The sequence below is a fragment of the Pristis pectinata genome, chromosome 26 (assembly GCF_009764475.1).
Source record: "Pristis pectinata isolate sPriPec2 chromosome 26, sPriPec2.1.pri, whole genome shotgun sequence".
Classification (NCBI taxonomy): Eukaryota; Metazoa; Chordata; class Chondrichthyes; order Rhinopristiformes; family Pristidae; genus Pristis; species Pristis pectinata.
Genome location: NC_067430.1, coordinates 16,796,382 through 16,817,269, shown reverse-complemented (window position 1 = coordinate 16,817,269; position 20,888 = coordinate 16,796,382). Strand labels below are relative to the sequence as shown.

Here is a 20,888-nt window from a genome sequence, read left to right as displayed (position 1 = left end):
GTTGGAAGCTCTTCTGTTTCCTCTTTGATTTTCCTCATTATTTTTGGGTATTTTCATTTGGGCCAGTGTACTTCATTAATTAACTTTCTCTTCTTGTCAGTACCCTGATCTCCTTTCTGTTGTAATCATAGTTTTGACCGAATATTGTTAATGGTCACATCCTCCCTGTATCTTACCTCATGTCACTTTCAGTGCTGCTCCATTACATGTTGGACTAAAAACATGAGCCCAGAACATTTAGTTGTAGAAATATGATAATCTATTAGATAGAAGGCAAATAGAAAATTTGTTGAAGAGTACTTTTGAGATCAAAGCTGGATTAATCATTGAAGGAGTACAGAATTGGGTTGGCTTTGTTGAATTGGGTTGGCTACATCCGTCAGCTCATCTGCGGGCATCAGTGACTAGGTTTGTATGTGAATAGTGGTCCCTATGGTTAAAGTCCAAATCGCCACTTTTAGCTTTGGAGCCATGATCCAGACTTTGTGATTACATAGGGACAGTTTTCTTTTCAATCATTTACTACTGTATCTTTCAACATTCTCTGGCTGGAAGGGTAATATTGCTGTCAATAACCCTGGTTACAATTTGTTTCATACCTGGTGATCCAACAGCAATCATGCGCTTACCACATCGTAGGTCACTGGCCATTGTTTTTCTCAGTCAGCTCACAGTTATTCCATGTTTAGCATATTAATATTCATTGATTGTAGAGCAATAAATTAACCTTCGTCTCTTTTGCTCTCTAGGATTGTCATGTTCTGACATTCAGCAGCTCAGGATCAGTCTCTGATCACCTTGTTCTCCATCCACAACTTGCCACTGGTAACTTTATCATTAAAGCAGTGTGGCTGCCTGGGTCACAAACAGAACTTGCAATTATAACAGCAGATTTCGTCAAGGTAAGATTAGAATAGCAGGTGATATTGTTTAGCTGCTTTATGTTGCTCTTCCAGCACCACCCTCCATTTTTGACAAAATGGGGATGCGTATTTGGTTGCCAATGTTTATTTATGCCGACTTGGTAGATATTACTTTTTTCTGTGGCTAAAGAATGAAATTTTATTGTCTTGTGTCACCCATTATGTGTATAAGGCAGCTGTGGGTCAGTTATAGCAAGAGATGCTCCACCATGTTTGTACCAAAGAAAATCCCAACATAAAAGTACATTGTGCCCTTCAGTGCTTTTCTGTGGTCCACGGTAGCCAACCTTGAGGAATTAATGTGATATTAATTTATATGTTGTAACAGCACTTTGACAGTGCATTTGAATATTGGTCCTGGTGTGAAAGTAATGCAGTGTCATTTGGTATCCAAGAGGAAGATATATATTTTATTTCATTTCAATGTTGTAGTAAATTAAACTGGTGGATTTTTTGTGGCTCTAGCAGCACAAGCTGTTCCTGCAGAACATTATTAAAGGTGCACTGTGAAGTTCTTTACCAATTGTGTTTTAAATTTCCTGCTCACAGGTGTACGACTTATCCACTGATGCCCTGAGTCCAATGTACTACTTTCTTTTACCAAGCTCAAAGATTCGTGACACAACATTTTTGTTCAATGAGGAAGGGAAAAGTATTATTGTTATCATGTCTTCGGCGGGTTATATGTACACGCAAGTGATGGAGGAAGCTAGTAGTGCTCAGCATGGACCATTCTATGTCACTAATGTGTTTGAAATCGTGCACGAGGATCTGAAGGTTTGTGGACAAGTGTTTTGTGTGTTTAAAATATCTTGCTTTTTTATGTATGTACTCCAAGGTACCATTGTAATAGAACATTATGATGAGCATTATTTATGTAAGAAACATGACTTTACTGAAAGTATGGTGCCATATGCTATCAGACTTGCATCCCAGTGGCTATAAGTTCAAATCCTAATTTGGCACATTGTGAAATTGAACTTGACAGTTTAGGGCAGTCGAAAGGAACTTGATGCTCTTTACAGTCTGACTTTCATGTTTCTCAAGGGTGACTAGGGATGAGCAGTAAACATTGTCTGGCCATTGTTGTCATTTGAACAAATTTTACAGTTTCTCCAATATTTAGGAGCTCAAGCTACCTATCTGCTGATTTCCCAGCTCTTGAATGAAGATTTACACTTAAAAAGCACCTTTCATGTTTTCACCATGTTTTACAATAGCTAATCATGAGCTTGTGAAGCAACTGTTGTAATATAGAAGACTTAATTGCATTAACTGGCTTGCCAAACATTACAGACTGTGGAATTATGCTTGATGGAGTTTCATCATCTGTAGGAATTGAAAACTTGAGAAATAAAGTTGCATATCATACTGTCAGGTGACTGTTCTCAGAGTCATGCAGCATGGAAGGAGACCCCTTGGTTTACATGATGCCAGCAACGGATAAAGTAATTATTTATACTAAACCCATTTTGCAGCATTCAGCCCATATTAGCAGGGATTGGTGCTGGGTCCCTTGTTGTTTGTCATTTATATTAACAATTTATATGAGAATGTTGGTGGCATAATTAGTAAGTTTATGAATGACACCGAAATTGGTGGACAATCAAGAAGGTTATAGCAGGATACTCAGCAAAGCGAGCAGCGTCTGTGGAAAGAGAAGCAGTGTTAATGCTTGAGGTTAATGAATTTTTCGCAGGATAGTTTCAAGTTGCAGAGAAAGTGGGGAGACTCAGAAAGGACTAATGGGAAGATCCATGTTAGGATGCCAGGTATGAGGGATTGAATGATGTAAAATGGTGTAGCCAGCTGAGACAAGGTGATAAAGTTGAATGAATAACAAAAAGTATATCGGGGGGGGGGGGTGTAGATAGGAGGAAGTAACTGTAATTAGCAGAAGAAAAGTGTAAAAGAGCTGTAAATGTGAGATTCAAAACTGGAATTGAAGCAAAAAAGCTGCAAATGCAGGAAACCCACAATTGAATTTTCAAGCATCAAAGGTTTTTGCTCCAAACCCTGTTTCTATTATTCTCCCAGTTTCACCATTCCTATCTGTTCTGAGGAGCTTCCATACCAGTGCTTTTGAGATGTCTTCCTTTTCCCCCATGACCTCTGCTCCATCATTGTAAAGACTCCCAATCACATCTCCTCTATTTCCTATACTTCTGTTCTCATCTCTTCTCATCCCAGCCAGAACAGGGATAAGATTCCCTTTGTCCTCACCTTCCACCTCACTGACCTCCACATTCAATGATCGTTCCCTGTAATTTCTGCCACATTTAGCAGAATATGACCACCAGGCGCATCTTCTCCTCCTCTCCACTTTCAGCATTCCAAACAGATCATTTCCTCTGGAACTGTTTGGTTTGCTCTTCCATCTCCACCAGCCATTTCCCTTCTCATGGCACTTTCCCATGCAACTACAGGGAGATACAACACCTGCTCTTTTACCTCTTCCCTGCCCATCATCAAGGGATCCATACAGTTTTTCCAGGTGAAGCAGCAATTCACTTTTACTTTTTCTAATTTAGTGTGCTGCTTTCATTGCTCGCAATGTGTCTTTTCTACATTGGAGCAACCAAATGCATTTGGATGACTGCTTTACAGAATACCTTTGTTCAATCTGCAAGGGTGATCCTGAGCATCTAATTGCCTGTTACTTTAATTCTCTGTCCCACTCTTCACTTTTACCTCTGTCTTTGATCTCCCAACAATGCCCATTGGAGGTTCGAGGAGCAACATCTCATCTTCTCTTTGGGCATATTGCAGTCCTTGGGACCAGCTATTTCTCTCCCTCCACATACGTTGCTGAATATTACTTTTGTTTCTTTTCCCTTTATCTCTATTGGACTTTAGACTAATGTTTACCATGACAACTTTAGTCTGCATCCTATCAGAGACTTCTTCGCTTATTTTCTCCACCCTTCTCCCCACCTGCAACTTAAAACTAACTTGTTTTCTCACTTATCTAATTCTGATGAAGGATCTAGTCTTTGACTTGGAATATTGGCCCTGTTTCTTGCTCCTTGGATGCTGTCTGACCTGCTGAGTTCCTCTTAATGTTTTGTGCTTTTGTTACAAAACTGGAATGGCAGATGTGAAATTGTTGGAATGCTGTAAATGCCTTGTTGGAAGATGACATTCAAGTTTTTTTGGAACAGCAGAAAGCCAAAGGCAGAAAACAGGCTGGGATGGAGAATTAACGTGACAGGCAACTGGAGGCCTGGGATCATCTTTGCACAGTGAACTGAGTTCTGTAGTCTTTTGGTTCTGTCTTTTTGCTGCAAATTATCCTTAAGCTCTCAACCAAGGGCCTTAAATTTTATCTTTTCTTTTTCAGAGTGGTGCGTTGCAGTAGCACACAAAACTACTACATCAAAGCCAAACCTATCTCTGTGTGGGTGTTGCATTTTTTGCAGCAGTTAGATCATCTGCATTTCATCAATAAAGATATTCTGGTTTTATAGCAGGAGATATAATACAGCACACTATAACATTGAAATGTGACAATAAAAGTAATGAAAATCATTTAAAAACAGGCCACAGGGAAAAGGAATTCAAAGAATATAGAAACTGGGCTGACACAAGTTAGAATACTGTAAGTATGGAGCTGCAGTCAGAGCAAGTACTTTGCTAACACGTTAAATCGCACTGAGAGTCATGCAGCATGGAAATGGGTCCTTCAGCCCATTGAGTTGATGCTGACCATTAGGCATCCATTTATGCTAATACTGCACTCAACCCATTTTGTTCTCCTCACATTCACATCACCTCCCCTTTGCTTCAACCACTCACCAACACACTAGGGGAAATTTACAGTGGGAAATTTACAGTGGGCAATTAACCTGCCAATCCATCTTTTGGATGTGGGAGGAATCGGGAGCACCTGGAGGAAATGCACGCAGGAAGAGCGTGCAAACTCCACACAGATGGTACCAGAGGTCTGGATTGAATCTGGCTAGCTGGAGCTGTGAGGCAACAACACTACTAGCTGTGCCACTGTGCTGCCCCTAAAAGTGCAGTGTTTGTTCCCAATCAACCTGAAGAGGTGAGCGATACCCACGCACAGGAGCTGTGTGATACTTGGAGACTTACACAGGAGGTGATGATATCTGCTAAAGACTTTGCAGAATGCATCTGTTTAGTTCAAGGATGATTGGACTGAATGACTTATTTCAGTGTTGTAGTTTCTCTGGAACTCTGAATGCTATTGCTCAGAGTTACAGAAATGTCAGGTTTTCTTCTTGGAATGTGGCATTGTTGGCAAGACCTGCATTCATTGCACATCTCTCACAGTACTGTGAAGGCAATAATTCAACAAGCTTTCTGGGTGACTTCATAGGGCAGACAAGAATCAATTGATGTGGTATATGAATCATGTAAATGCATGACTGGGTAAGGATAAAGTAAGTGAACCAATTAAGTTTTCATCTCAATGCTCCATTCAGTACTGTGGTTTCATGATCACTTTTACTGATATCTACAGTATATTTTGCTTCCAGATTTTACAAATTTTCATCTGGTCAAGGTGGGATTTAAACTTAAATTTTCTGTATTATATCCAGTTAAATAATGATTGAACCTCTATGTATCATTTTATAGGTATGCTATATGCACCCACCCTGGTTGCAAATCTTTAGGAATCTTAATGTTTTAACACAATGTTGTATTGATCTGTAAAAGTATTTTATATACACACCAAGACATGATCCTTTCTCCTTTCCTTTTTAGGATAGTAATGGACAGGTTGCAGGCGGTGGTGTCTCAGTCTATTACTCCCATGTTCTTCAGATGCTGTTTTTTAGTTACAGTCAGGGCAAGTCCTTTGCAGCCATGTTAAGTCGTACAACCCTGGAAGTCCAACGTCTATTCCCTATCAACCTGAAGAGGTGAGTGATAACCAAGGACTATCACACAAAGGTGTGTGACACTTGGGTACTGTCAAGCAGAAAGGTGACACCTATGGATTGTTATACAGGAGGTGATGATCAGGCACTACGTTCAACAGCTTCTCAGATATAGGAACCTTCTCAGCTTCGAGGAAGCTACTTTATTCCTTGCTTTCATACTATATATTTCACCTAGTGACCTAATAGAGACTTGTTTACAAATCGGTAACAAAAAACAAAAATCTGTAAATATTGAAAACCCTAAGTTGGGTAGATAGCATGTGAAGAAAGTATAAAAGAGATTCATTTATAAAATCTTGGTCAGAAGAACATAGAGTCATTGATAGATAGAGCGCAGAAATATGTCCTTTGGCCAACGAAGTCTACACCAGCCACTGAGCACCTATTTATACTAATCCTACCCTAAGCTATTTTTTTCCTTTTCATATTCCCGTCACCTGCCTCCCAGATTCTACCACTCACCTGCACATTAGAAACAATTTACACCAGTCAATTAACCTACCAACATGCATAGCTTGGGATGTGGAAGAAAACTGGAATACCCAGAGGAAACCTACGAGGTCACAGGGAGAAGGAGCAAACTCCACATAGACAGCACCAGAGGTTAAGGTCAAAGTCGAATTTATTGTCATATGCACAAGTACATGTACGCACAGGTGCAATGAAAAACTTCCTTGCAGCAGCATCGCTGGAGCTGTGAGGCAGTAGCTCTACTAGTTGCATCATGCATGGCACCCCCCCTCCCTCCCACGTTGCATCTAAGATATCCATTATACCTTTTTTCTACACACATACTGAACAGCAAAGGCATTCAGGGCCATTGGGGATAAATACATGATTTTTGATCCAAAATGTTGCATTCAAATTTGTCTGTCCTTTACCTCTAATTGCCCTTGAGATTACCTCCCCATTGCCTCTTTTCTTCCTCCCTCTCCCTTTCTCTTGCTTTCATTCTTTATCTCCCTCCCTCCAGACCCATTTCTCTCTTTCTTGAAAGGTGATATTAAGTTGGGTAGCTCTTCTACTGGCACATTGTGACAAATTGTCTTCTGCGTCAAAATTTTTCTTTGATTTCACTTCTCTCTTAACACTTCTGTATCTTTTCACATGGGTCCTCTTGCGAGCTGTCAGTCTCTGGCCCTCAATTAGTGCCTTTCCTCTTGCCTGGCTTTTCGGTTATGCGCTTCCTCTCCAGCCTGGCTCCTTGACTGGCAACTCTCCTTTACTTTCTGTCTGTCTTTCCTTTCGTATTTCACTCGTATGATTCACCTGCTCACATTTTTATTCCTTTATCTTCCACTCCAGTTCCAATGGTGGTAGTGGGAAGACTGTTCCTGCCTTGTGCCAATGGTCAGAAGTGATGAACCATCCTGGTCTTGTTTGCTGTGTCCAACAAACCACTGGAATTCCGCTTGTTATAATGGTCAAACCAGACACTTTCCTTATCCAGGAAATAAAAACCCTACCAGCCAAAGCCAAGGTCAGTCACTGTCTCACAGAAAATGTATCTGGAAGATTGTATAAATAGTGCCTTTTCATTAGTGTTACCAATTGTGGATTTTCTGAGTTACTCTGAAATGTATTAATTGTCTGTATTTCTATACATGCAAAATGTACAAACCTCAAGAACTTGATTACAGATTATTTTAAAAAGTTAAAATGTAACCAAATCTACTAAAACCAAATAATCCTTAAACAATGTCGTAACTGAGGTGAGAGGCTCAATCACAGACAGTGCTACTATGCATCGACAAAATTCGCTGTTGAGCCTGAATGTTGCTCCTCGGTTATTTTTTTTAGATTCTGTTGCTGGCTTCAGATTCTAAATCTTTTCATTATCTTGTATTGACCTGGAGCTTGTAAGGAGCTGGTGAGTTAGTGGATTTACTGACCTGAAGAATGTTGTGACCGCTTTCACTGTTCACACTGCAGTGAAGAGAGGACGTCATATTTCCTGTGCAGCTGAGTCATACCCCAAATTTGTATTGAAACACAGCAAAATATCAAAAAAGTACTGGAAATACATAGCAGATGCACTGGGTGTGGAAGAAAGGTTTTCAAATGAGCCATTTCCTAAGCACCAGCATGATTTTTGGCTGCCCAGAATAATGAGGGAAAGGATGAATAACATTCAAGGGTCACAACTAGAGAAATTCCAAGTGCTTGTGCAAAGAAGCAATTGATGATTATAATATATTTAAATCGGTTTCCTATCCTTTCAGTTCTAGTGAAAAGTAAGTTTCCAAGTAAAATGTTAACCTGTCATTTCAGGGTTTTCCCCAAAGGCTGTCGACATTCAAATAATAGCTGAGCTATGCAGAACAGCAATGTCTCAGATTTAATCCAGGGCAAGGATGCTATAGTTTGTTTAGGATGATTGAATTAAAGAAGTGATAATCGGTCAGATTGCTGTTCATAACCAGTGTCTCTTGCTGGATATTTGCATAAATGTCAGTGGGGACAGAATCAGTTTTGTGGATTTTCTTTGTTGAAGCAGATTTTCACCGAATCAAACCGATGCTTATTGACAACCTATCAGAAAGCAACTGCTACAAGATGGTAACTTTCCATGATAAATCATGGACCACCTGCCTTTCCTTTTGCAACATATTTCTGTATTGTCTCTCTCAACTGCTTTTGCCATCTCTAAAGGTCATCAGAAGATGAGCAAAGTTATCTCAAGCTACCTACTGGGACCCCAAAGTCACTTTTGAAATGGAAGCCATTTTATGTTGTTAGAGTTCTTTTCAGGATGCAGAGCGGATGTGGGGAACCAGTGGATATAGTACATTTGGATTTACGGAAGGAATTCAGTGATGTGCCACATGGAAGATTAGACTACAAGTCCCTTCATCTAAGTTAATATAAATTGCAAATATAGTTTGTGATTGGAGCAAAAGCAAGTTGTGAGGAGGTTTCAGAGTGTGTAAAGGGATTGAAATAGTTTAAGCAAATAGGCAAACATTTGGCAGGTGGAGCATGCTATGGAGAAGTGTGAGTTATCCACTTTGGTAGGAAGAATTAAAGCAGAATGTTGTTTCGTTGGGGAGAGATTACAGAATGCTGTAGTACAGAGGTATCAGCGTGATCTTGTATGTGAAAGGCAAGGTTAGTATGTTAGTGCAATTCATTGGAGAGGCAAATGGAATGTTGACCTTTTCTGCAAGGGTTTGGAGTATTAAGCTGGGGAAATTTTGCTGTAACTGAGAAATTGTACAAGTCATTGGTGAGAAAACACGTGGAGTATTGTATATTGTTTTGCTCTTAAGTAAGAAGAGAGAGATTTGTATTGAGGCCAATTCAGAGAAAATTCAGTAGGTTGATTCCCAAGATGAAGGAGTTGCCTTGAGGAAAAATTGAACAGGCTGGGTTAATACTTGCTCAGAAGAGGGGTGATAATATTGAAATTATGTTACTGAGGTATCATGAAGTGGATGCTGAGAGTGTGCTGGGGAAATCAAGCTAGGGAGTATAGTTTCAGAATAAGTAGCTGCACATTTCAGATGGAGACAGAGGAATTGTATTTCCCAGGGTTGTGACTTCTTGGAATTCTCTGTCCCAGAGAGCTGTGGAGGCTGAATCTCAGAATATATTCAAGATTGAGCTAGTCAAATTTTTGGTCTCCAGCAATTGGAGGATTATGGGAAATAATCAGACAAGTGGAACTGGGTTTGAGATCAGATAAGATAAGCTATCTTTATTAGTCACATGTACATCGAAACACACTGTGAAATGCATCTTTTGCGTAGAGTGTTCTGGGGGCAGCCCACAAGTGTCACCACGCTTCCGGCACCAATCAGCCATGATCTGACTGAATTGAGGAACTGAATACAAGGGAGTGCGTGGCCTGTTCCTGCTCCAATTTCTTACATTCTTGTGGAAGGATCCTGCACACTGGCAAGGGTTTGCACAAAATAGTGCTATCATGATGGTGGGCAAGAACAAGTCCTGCCTACCATGGTTGTAATGACAACGAGCAAAGCTATGCCTGCAGCTTTACTGACTATCAAAATTGTGATTGATTTTCATTGTTTCTAAATATCCCTGGCGTTCAGGAACATTTATAAGCTATTAAAAATAATTCAAACAATAAAAATATTTAAAACCATTACAAGTTTAAAACATAATTAATTTCTGTAAAGTATTTAGTTAATTCAGGAAGGTGTATATTACCTTGTCCCTCTTAGCCATTTCTCTCTATTGAAGTGAATGGACTAGTTGTTCTTGCAATAGATTCAGCAGCCAATCCCTCAGCATAACTTCAGGGTAATTCCAACAATTTGTGCTATGCCATTGTTGTCCACATAGATTCTGGCATCAGAATGCTGCTGGGAAATTGCCAGTAGAACTTAGCTTGCAAGCATGGTACTTGGTTCGATCTGAACCTCCTGATGCTGGGGAGGATAAAAACTGATAGCTTGACCCATTGACTTCAATTCAAATTCATCTCTGAGCCACCAGTTCTATCTCATTCTGGGCAAAGTCTGGGACTGAACCACATTGTTTGTGCCATACTTTAGAAAGTACAAGAACTTTGGACTACTTATCCATATAACCAGTAAAAACATATATTTTTTACGTCCTTAAAATTCCCTGGTTCCACCACATACTGATGAAGCCTCCATCCTTGCATTTGTTATTTGTAGACGACTATTCCAGTACATGCTGGCTGGTGTCCCATTTTCTACCCTTGATATATTTGAGGTCATCCAAAACTGTGCTGATTTTCTTTTTCCAGTCCTGTTTGCCAATGTGGTCTGTGTTTGGTCTGTGCAGCACCTCAGCGTTAAAATTATACTGCTTATCCTCTGTAGCCTTGCCCTTTCCTACTTCTTTAATCTCTTGCCGCCCTACATTCTCTGAGATGTCTGTCCTCCAATTCTGTCTTCTTGAATGTAGCCAAATTTATTTACTACTTCTTTGCTGATTGTGCCTCTAGCAGTGAAGGTACAAGCTCTGGAATCCCCTTTAAACACTTGTCTTTACCTTTCCTTCCATTTTTAATACTACTTTAACCATACATTCAAAACAGATGTCCAAAAGTATCGCAGTTTTTGTTTGATGGTACTCCTTTGGGACAATAGAACTTTTTATTACATTTTAAGGGGTTACATAAATAATATTATTGTACTTTTGATCACTGCATGTGATCCTTCATTAATGCCAACAGTCCCATTTAAAAAGGCATCTGCTGATAAATATTGCAAAGATTGAGCAATCAACGAATGAATTGACTCAGCAGAGGCACTCTTAAATCATTGAGAAATATTTCTCTCCAGATTCCAAGCTACATTTGTGATGAGAGCATTTTCTAATTTTCATTTCCATTGTGCAATTTTTATTGTGATCGCAAATGCAGTCATAGATTTATTAAGTTCATTCAACAGCTGGTTGCATGTATATAACTGTAAAATAATAATAATTGGATATTAATTAGCACCTGTAGAATATCTGCACTATTTTGGGAAAGAGTTCTGGAAGTATTCTGAATGATTGCTACTTTGAGAGAATGGGTGAAGGAAACTTGATTATTCCAATTAGAAAGATGGAAGAGCCTCAAATTTGGAAATGTAATTAGGAATCTAAGGTGACAATTTATTATAAATGAAAGGCAATATGCTCTCAGCTAGAGGAATAGTGTTAGTGATCAGTCAGGAAGAGTTCATTTGCAACCTCAAAAGAATTTATTATTTGAATTCAAAACATTGGAAAGTAGCGGCAAAGATAAAAATGTTCAGGTTAGCAAGTAAATAGAGCCTTGGTGGAAGATGTTTGAAGGATCTTTCTTTCTACATTTTTACATTCTTGAGTTCTTCCTTTCACATTCTAGATTCAGGATATGGTTGCTATTCGCCATACGGCCAGCAATGATCAGCAAAGAACCACCATGATACTTCTATGTGAGGATGGCAGCCTCCGAATCTACATGGCAAATGTCGAGAACACCTCATATTGGTTACAGCCTTCACTCCAGCCAAGTAGTGTCATCAGCATCTTAAAACCGGTTCGCAAGCGCAAGGCTGCAGCTGCCAGTAAGATTTCGCTCTCAGAAGTAATCTACTGTTTAGATTAAAGGGGACTGAAACATTGCCATTACACAATGATAAGTATGAGGAGGAGATGACAAGGGAGCTGCCTGTGTAATTGAGAAATTTGTGTACTCAAACTGAGGTTTTTACTTGATCACACTTTTCTCCTTGAAGTGAGGGTGACAGCCTCCTTCTAGGGCTCTTTTAGAAATTCAGGATTGCAGTTTCCATTCTTTTTGTTGTTTTATGTTGTTTGATTCATTCCAGGTTGGATAGGTTAGATGGAAAATTAGTGGGAATGGGATTGCTCTGTGAGCTGGCATGGTCTCAATGAGCTAAAATGGCCACCTTCTCGGTTGTAAGGAAATATTGAACTTAAAGTGATAGGGAATTAAGGTACAAGAATGTTAAGAATCAAAATAATGTGGCTAATTGGGAAACACATTTTTTGCTTTTGAGTTCCACTTCAGAGACTTGCAATGTATTCATTAGTCACAGAGTAATACAGGATGGAAACAGGCCCTTTGGCCCAACTCATCCATGCCGACCATGGTGCCCACCAAGTTAATCCCATTTGCCCGTGCTTGGCCCATATCCCTCTAAACTCCCCCATCCATGTATTTATCCAAATGTCCTTTGCAGTATTGGGGGAGCACAGCACTTTTGGTGATGTCGTGATGATGTCTTTCAGATGAAATGTTAAAGGAAACGATATCCAGTCTTGCAGGTGGAAGAACCTGTGGCAATATTTTGAAGAAAAGCATTCAACTTGGCCAATGTTTATCCATCACTCAACATTACAAAAACAAATGATGAAATAGTCGTTATGTCATGGGTAAATTATTGAAAGGTATTTTGAGGAACAGGAAATATAAGTCTTTGGATAGACAGGGCCTGATTAGGGATAGTCAACATGGCTTTGTTCATGTCTAACCAATCTTAGAGTTTTTAGAGGAGGTTACCAGGAAAGTTGATCAAGGGAAAGCGGTGGATGTCGTCTACATGGACTTTAGTAAGGCCTTTGACAAAGTCCCACATGGGAGGCTGGTCCAGAAGGTTAAGTTGCTTGGCATTCAGGATGAAGTAGTACACTGGATTCAACGTTGGCTTAGTGGGAGAAGCCAGAGAGTGGTAGTCAATGTTTATCTCTCTGATTAGAGGCTTGTGACAAGTGATGTGCTGCAGGGATCGGTGCTGGGCCCTTTATTGTTTATCATCTATATTAATGATTTAGATGATAATGTTGTAAACTGGATCAGCGAATTTGCGAATGACACCAAAATTGGGGCACAGTGGATAGCGAGGAAGGCTATCAAAGCTTGCATAGTGATCTGGACCAGCTAGAAAATTGGGCTGAAAAATGGTAGATGGAATTTAATGCAGGCAAGTGTGAGGTGATGCGCTTTGGGAGGACAAACTAGGGTAAGACTTGTACAGTGAATGGTAGGGCACTGAGGTGTTAGGTAGAACAAAGGGACCTGGGAATACAGATCCATAATTCCTTGAAAGTGGCATCACAGGTAGATAGGGTCGTAAAGAGAGCTTTTGGCACATTGGCCTTCATAAATCAGGGCATTGAGTACAGGAGTTGGGATGTTATGTTGAAGTTCTATAAGATGATGGTGAGGCCAAAGTTAGAGTATTGTGTGCCGTTCTGGCCACCTACCTGTAGGAAAGATATCAATAAGCTTGAAAGAGAGCAGAGAAAATTTGCAAAGATGTTGCTGGGACTTGAGTTATAGGGAAAGGTTGAATAAGTTAGGACTTTATTCCCTGGAGCGCAGGAGAACGAGAGGAGATCTTGTAGAGATATACAGAATTATGAGGAGTATAGATAGGGTGAATGCATGCAGGCTTTTTCCCCTAAGGTTTGGTGACACTAGAACTAGAGGTCCTAGGTTTAGGGTGAAAGGTGAAATATTTAAAGGGAATCTGAGGGGGAAGTACTTCACTCAGAGGATGGTGCGAGTGTGGAGTGAGCTGCCAGCGGAAGTGGTAAATGTGGGTTCAATTGTAACACTTAAGAGAAGTTTGGATAGGTGCATGGATATGAGAGGTATGGAGGGCTATGGTCCGGGTGCAGGTAGATGGGACAAGGCAGAAAACCAGGCTGGCATGGATTAGATGGGCCAAAGGGCCTGTTTCTGTGCTGTAGTACTCTATGACTATAACTACTATCACATTTCTTGTTACTACAGTTTGCTAAGCACAAATTGGCTGCCACATTCTTTACATATTGGAAATGAATGTGAAAAGTGTGATAGAAATAACAGCTATATTTTCCAGTCTTATTCCACATGATATTGGTGTTGCGAGTTCTGCTGCAGATGCTTTCACAGATATAGCTGCTGCTGCCACTGCAGTCTAGTATATTTTTGAGAATGGTAGTAATTGCAAACTTTTAGAATTTTGTAACAGAAGTTGTTATGCTCGGTATTATAGCGTCTGTCCCTGTGGCATCCCTTTTCGCACATCCTAATGCAATAAACAAAAGGTGGAATTATGTTGTAGGTGAGTCAGAATGTGAAAGGGAAAATTGACCAAGTATTTGCAGTGCCTGCTCCACCAGACTGGCTTTGCCCTATTGCTTTTGCAAGCACTTCCGACCACATCAAATATTTATAGGCAGAAAGAAGTCATCTGTTTTAATTGTCACAGATACATATTTAGGTACCTTTTAAGAATCCTGCAAGTTAGGATCTTTGCTAAAATGGCACGTGTGTTTATTAGTGAATTTTTAATTTTGCTATTAACATTCTGCATTCCAAAGATCTCATTGGCCCCAATGATTTACAATGCAAATTCCTCTTTGAGCTGAATGGACCAATGTAGAACCAGTGGTAACATTTTGTGCAGATACAGTATATCAGACAAAACAGAAATTAGGTTTCTTTCTCAACAAGACATTGAATGCACTGTGTAAGATGCTTGTTGATAGTCACTGATTTATCACCGATGGGTTTCCTTTGCTGTCTCTTTACAGCTACACGCACCTCCAGTCAGGTTACATTTCCAATTGATTTTTTTGAACACAACCAACAGCTGACTGATGTTGAATTTGGGGGCAATGACTTGCTGCAGGTATACAACATGCAACAAATTAAACATCGGCTGAACTCCACAGGCATGTATGTGGCCAGCACAAAGGTACGTCCACCAGGTGGCACCCACTCTTTCTTTCTGGAGATGCTATCAGTTCAATAAAGACTGTTCATTTTTGATGTGTTGATATCTCATTTACCATTTAATTTTTCCAGAATGATCAAAGCTGCAGACTCATTAGATGGAATTGAATATATCATAGTGCACTTTGATGTTAGAAAATGAAGTGTAGATAGTGAGTTATGGAGTACAGAATGTGTCTCTTCAGCCTACTGTACTAGGACCATCTTTTTGAAAGAGCTATCCAATTAGTCGAGCTGGCCTGCTCTTACCCCAAAGGTCTGCAGTTTTGTTTTTCCTTTTCAAGTGTTCATTCATTTCCCTATTGAAAATTAAACTGCTCCACCATCTTTCCAGAAAGCACATCCCAGATCATAACAGTTTGTTGAGTTTCAACAAGAAAACTCCCCATTGGTTCTTTTGCCAAAAATCTTAAATCTTTCTCATCTGGTTACCAACTCTCTTGCCAGTGGATTGAATTGTTCATTATTCATTTTTGATTTTTTTTGCCAATATTTAAATGTTTTTGATGAGGGAGAAAAATTGCATTACTATCAACTATTAACCAAACATATTGTGCAAATACAAGGTTTTGGGCCAGACAATTTAAGTTGATTGTATATTGAAGATATTTGATCATAAATGGAAATCATAAGATTATCACATATCACCAAAACTACCCTTTAAGTACAGTTGGGGTCTTTATTGCATTCAAAGGGGCATTGATTGTATCAGAACATATTTGGGGAACAACGAAAGGGGGAAATTCTGAGACCTAACACTTGCTCTCAGTGTACATAAAAAGACAAGGGGCAGGAAAAGGCTACCTACTGCTCAATATGATCATGGCTGATCTGTGCTGACCTCAACTCCCCTTCTGTGCCAGTTCTCCCCGCATATTTGAAAGGTTGAGAGGAATTGAGTTATGCATCTCCACCTTAAATATATTTAATGATCTGGCCTCGACCACCCTTGGTGGGGGTTTGGGGCAAAGAATTCCAGAGAAGAAATTTCCATGCACCTCACTTTTAAGTGACTGGTCCCTTATTTTATAGCTATGTCCCCTTATTCATACCCTATGTCCTCTCCCACTGGAGAAAACTTATCAACATCTACCCTATTGAGCCCCTTGAGGATCTTGCATTTATTTTATTGCAGTTACAATAATTTAAATATGCTGCTTGTGGGTGAGGTAAAAAGGTTTTGGTGTGACTACATATTTTCCTGCTGGTTGTCAGTCTGTGCACGAGGAAGTCAGTTGGATGATCATAAACATAAGGGCATAGATTCATCGTTATTGGTGCTCAGAATCTGTATCTTTCTTTGCAGCCAGGTGGATTCACAGTGGAAGGTGTCAACAACAATGCCACCATGGTAATGACTGGGATGCGGATCCAGGTTGGGACACAAGCAATTGAGAGAGCTCCGTCCTATATTGAGATTTTTGGTCGCACAATGCAGTTGAACATGTCAAGAGCTCGATGGTTTGATTACCCATTTACACGTGAAGAGGCACTACAGGCTGATAAAAAGCTAACCATTTTTGGTAAGTGAAAATCGGTCAATGAAAAGCTTATTGAAAGTGGCATCCCATTGGGGCACAGAATCGTAATTTTCTCCCTACACTGGAAGGATTGGTGAGGGCTGCACATTTTTTTGTAGTACTGTCCTATAAGTGGTATTTGTTTGATCAGCTCTCTTAGCCTATTTTTCCTGATTTCATTCTGAATAATAGTAAGTCTATAAAAAAATGTTTGTTAATTCTTCTAGTGGGTAAGTAGATTTCTGTGTTCAGCTTAATCATTAATTGAGATTTAAGAGAAAATAATTTTTGTTGTTTGTCAATGTATACATATCTTACACCTATTCAATGATCTCTGTTTTTTCTTTGTTTCTCATAGTCGGTGCATCAGTAGATCCTGCTGGGGTTACAATGGTTGATTCAATAAAAATCTACGGAAAAACAAAGGAACAATTTGGTTGGCCTGATGAGCCTCCGGAGGATTTCCCATCGGCTTCTGTAAATAATGTCTCTGCTCCAAGTGTCAGCCAGAGTAACACCGCTGGAGAAGTGGACTCAGCGACTCCATCCTCCACCAGTGGCTCTGTCCTTGAGAGGTAAGCAAGAGCTGGACTTCTTGAAGTTATGTGAATTGCATACTGACTTCCAGCTCCTGATTGGTGATGAACAAATGAAGAATGGTGAACATAAAAGTGACAGTATATAATATAAGATTCTATGGTATTATTCCAAAATATCTTTCATTGTCCCTAATTTTTAAAATCTAAATGGAGAGAAATTGGCAAGGATGATTTAAAAAAAATATTTCATGACAGGAATGATTTTGTTCATCTTGGAACATTTGTTCTGTAACCAAAGTCTGAGTGTATTAGAATGTCTCTTTGCTGAACCATTTGTGGCTGTTATGCAGAAGCTTATCATTATAGCATGAAACCAGACAGTGTCTTGAGCTTACATTGCCGGCAGTGAGTGGATTGATACATTTTCATCATTCTTGAAAATAGTTGAATCAGGAGGTAAATCATTGTATCCTGCTCTTTTCATTTCTTCTACTCAGAGCTCCTTACTACTAAGCTGTGGCTGTCCCATCTCTGCAAGTTTGTCCAGTGATGTGCATCTGATGCTCAGAGTTAGTGTGCCAGATTTTTGTATTGGACTGTCTTCTTTCTCTTGACCATGCTCAGACTCTTCTTCCTGTCTCCTGCCTGTTATCCAATCAAGCTATTTTTTTTTAGACCTTTTTCTTCTAAGTCCATTGCTACTACTCTGCCCTTTTCTTCCTTGCCACCACTTCAAGCTTGAATCCCTCAATAAGCCTTCAACTGCCTTATCTGCCTTTCTTGGTCTCCTCTGAAGTACCTTTGTTGCTTTCATAAAAACAGCAACTCCAATTGTCTCATACTTATAACCCACCAGCATTCTTACCTAACTTCAACCTGCTTATTGTTCCACTAATCATATCCCCCACAACCCTCTTGGATTCTGATGAATAAACAATTATTGTCCTTTCATCTTCCAACCTCTGATTTTAAAACTCTTGCCTTTATCGAATTCTGTACCATTCCACTCACCTATCACCCCTGTAATCACAGGCAAAGAATGACTTCCACAGCATTTTGCATCCTTAGTTTAAGCCCCTGCACATCTTTTACCCTTCTTAACTCTGAAATCTACTGCATACCTCCCTCTTCCTTTCCTCTCCCACCCTCCATAACATCAAATAATTAGACACAATAACTTCCCCTGTTTTGCTTCTCAACCCAGTGTCTAAGATTTAGTCTATGTGCCTTCAGGAGCCTAGATTCAAAGTTTTGGAAATCTTGCACCAAATCTACTCATCTAGCAACCATTTCCCCTTTTCATTCTTCCTAATATCTCCTCTGGCTTAACAGACACACCTGACCAGTTGCATCTCTGAAGTACTGTAGTTTTTCTAGATTTAGGGCACTATTGAAATACAGTTTTGGTGTAAGTGAAAGAGAGAGTAAGTCTAATGATATGGGACATTACTCAAATGTTAACTAGGAATGGGGGAAAGAATTTTTTTTTAATTGATCTGAGTAACTTCATAATTCTTCAAAGATTTGATGCCAACTCAATGGCATCTCCAGGTTCTTAAAGTAGACTTTAACAGATTATTATACGAAAAGAGTTTGCATGCAAGTTTCCTGGCAAGTTTTCAATTACTGTGAGTTTATCTGAGGGCACATTCAGTTGCAGTTTGGAGATGTGACCATCATAGGAAGAGGGAATGGGGAATGTGCAGAGGTGAAAGTAAGCCAGAATAGTTTACTGGTAAGAAAGTGGTCAATGCTATGTTTGGAATATAACTGTACTGGTAAGACATTTACATGACCACACTGCTAAGAAATTTAAGTTACTTTCACTCTTGGAGATGTGAGTATAATTTGCCAGCTGAGTTGTTAGTGGACTGAAATAAGTGATGTATTTCCTGAGTGTTTTGAGTCTGTGTAATGTTACTTTGTACTGAATTACAATGGGTTTTGGCTGTTTGCAGCTGTTGTTCTGGATCAGGCTGGATTGCTACAGTTATGAATATCACAATGTTTTCCTAAATAAAACCAACTGGTATGCACCAGCCCTTTCTGCTCAAAATGGAAACCCATTGTAGTTTTTAATTCTCCATTATGTTTCTCCATCTAACAGAGATCTCCTGGGGTTTCACCACAAACCTGAACGGCTTAAAAATTGTTTGTGTTTGTGCTGAATTAATCAATTTTCAAATTACAAACTGTGTAGTGAATGGGATGGCATGGGGATAACTGCAAAAAATGATCTCTACTTTGCGTTCCATTTGTCTGTTGCATTTTGTGCTGTGTGCTGAAATCAAACGTTTCATAACAAACACATTGCATGATTTCATCACAGCCTCTGCTGTTTCTGCATGCCTGGCTGCTCATCTTCTCTTTCTGTTCCTTTTTCTAAAGTGTTAAAAAGAATTGTGTTTACTTCATTTAAAGTTCTCATGTGGTGTTCTTTTCTGTTATTCCCTGAAAGTTGTGAAACTGAATCCCTAAGCTCCTTAGACCGGTTAGTATCCCTTCTTTCTCTTTATGCTGTTCTCTTTTCTGTTTGTGTCATTGTGTCTATGACATCAGACTGATTAAAATGGCAGTAACAATACAGATTTTTGATCCTTTGATTGTGAGGTGCTTTTTAAAGTAATATTGATTTAATCATGTATTGGGTTCAATAAATCATCTCCATTCATGTTACATGTCGTTTTTAGAATCAGCGTGGGTGTGAATAACTGCACGTCGCTGGCTAGGTGAATTCTGTGGCACTGTTGCTAAGTTGCATGTGTTTAGTTTTTAGAGTTGTTAGTATTTTGGGTCTTTTATTTCAGTAGGGTCTCTTGAGTACTGGTGCTTTTTATTTAACATGAAGTCTTGGTTGTTTTATGTTAATGACTTGGACAAGAGTTTGGAAGTAAAATCCTGTAATTTTACAAGTGATGGAAGGACATATAATGGAAAAACAAGATTTGCAAAGATTTATGCATTATAGTTAATTAAACTAAACATGGGAGGTAAAGTTCAATGTGGATAATAAAATAGCTAAGCAAGGAATCAAAAGGGAAAATGTGTTCTAAATGGAAGAATGGGGAGCAGTGTGTTAAAGTGGTCATCATGGCTGAATATGCAAAATTGTCGGCTTTATCCTTAGCTGCAGAAAAGATCAAATACGGTTCAGAGATGCAGGAGTAGAGTGTTTTTATGCTGTGGATACACATAGCATTGGTCAGACTGCAGGTGAACTACGCTGGTTACCTGAACAGTCTTGTTGCTCCCAAAAGCTCATGAATTGTGATTGACCAGACAAATTAGTAGAGTCAGAAGAGGCAAGTTATTTCTAAAAAGTTAAAACGGCATTTGAAGCAAATTTTACAAATGGTTTTATCTTCTTTGTCTGCTTAAATTGATTTGCTGTTTTAGCTCTTTAGCTTTCCTAAGCACAACATCAAAATTAAATTTGCTATCAATGTTCTGAATATAAATTTATGATTTTTTTTAAAGATTAGAAAAATTCTTAATGTGAACTTAATTGGCAAAGTCCCATTTATTGCCCCTGAGGTTATATTTGAACTTGCAACCAAATCATATACTGATTTCTAACTTCATTGTTAATGAATGGTGCCCAGGATGTTAATTGGATATTGGCAGAAATTATTTTTGCCAGTGACATTGGTGGATCAAATTTTATTCAATGATGTGGTGAAAAAGGAAGTAGTTAAGAGCTAATCTTTCAAATGGACGTGGCTTTATGCTATAAAAATTGGATATATGCAGCAGTTCATGCAGCATCTGTGAAGAGAGAAATG

At 39.3% G+C, this 20,888-nt stretch overlaps 1 protein-coding gene across 11 annotated transcripts in view; it reads left to right on the top strand.

Moving 5' to 3' along the window:
* The window catches only part of ubr4 (ubiquitin protein ligase E3 component n-recognin 4), a 166,950-nt gene that overhangs the window by 65,029 nt on the left and 81,033 nt on the right, over nucleotides 1-20,888 (top strand). For 8 of the 11 annotated variants that reach the window (XM_052039094.1, XM_052039091.1, XM_052039093.1 and 5 more), the window contains exons 42-50: nucleotides 750-902; nucleotides 1,473-1,700; nucleotides 5,655-5,812; nucleotides 7,139-7,313; nucleotides 11,664-11,865; nucleotides 14,846-15,009; nucleotides 16,354-16,570; nucleotides 16,926-17,142; nucleotides 19,565-19,597. In XM_052039094.1, coding sequence (XP_051895054.1) covers nucleotides 750-902; nucleotides 1,473-1,700; nucleotides 5,655-5,812; nucleotides 7,139-7,313; nucleotides 11,664-11,865; nucleotides 14,846-15,009; nucleotides 16,354-16,570; nucleotides 16,926-17,142; nucleotides 19,565-19,597 — 1,547 coding nt within the window. The remainder of the gene's footprint in view (nucleotides 1-749; nucleotides 903-1,472; nucleotides 1,701-5,654; nucleotides 5,813-7,138; nucleotides 7,314-11,663; nucleotides 11,866-14,845; nucleotides 15,010-16,353; nucleotides 16,571-16,925; nucleotides 17,143-19,564; nucleotides 19,598-20,888) is intronic. The other 3 variants (XM_052039092.1, XM_052039088.1, XM_052039095.1) reach the window with 1 other exon arrangement.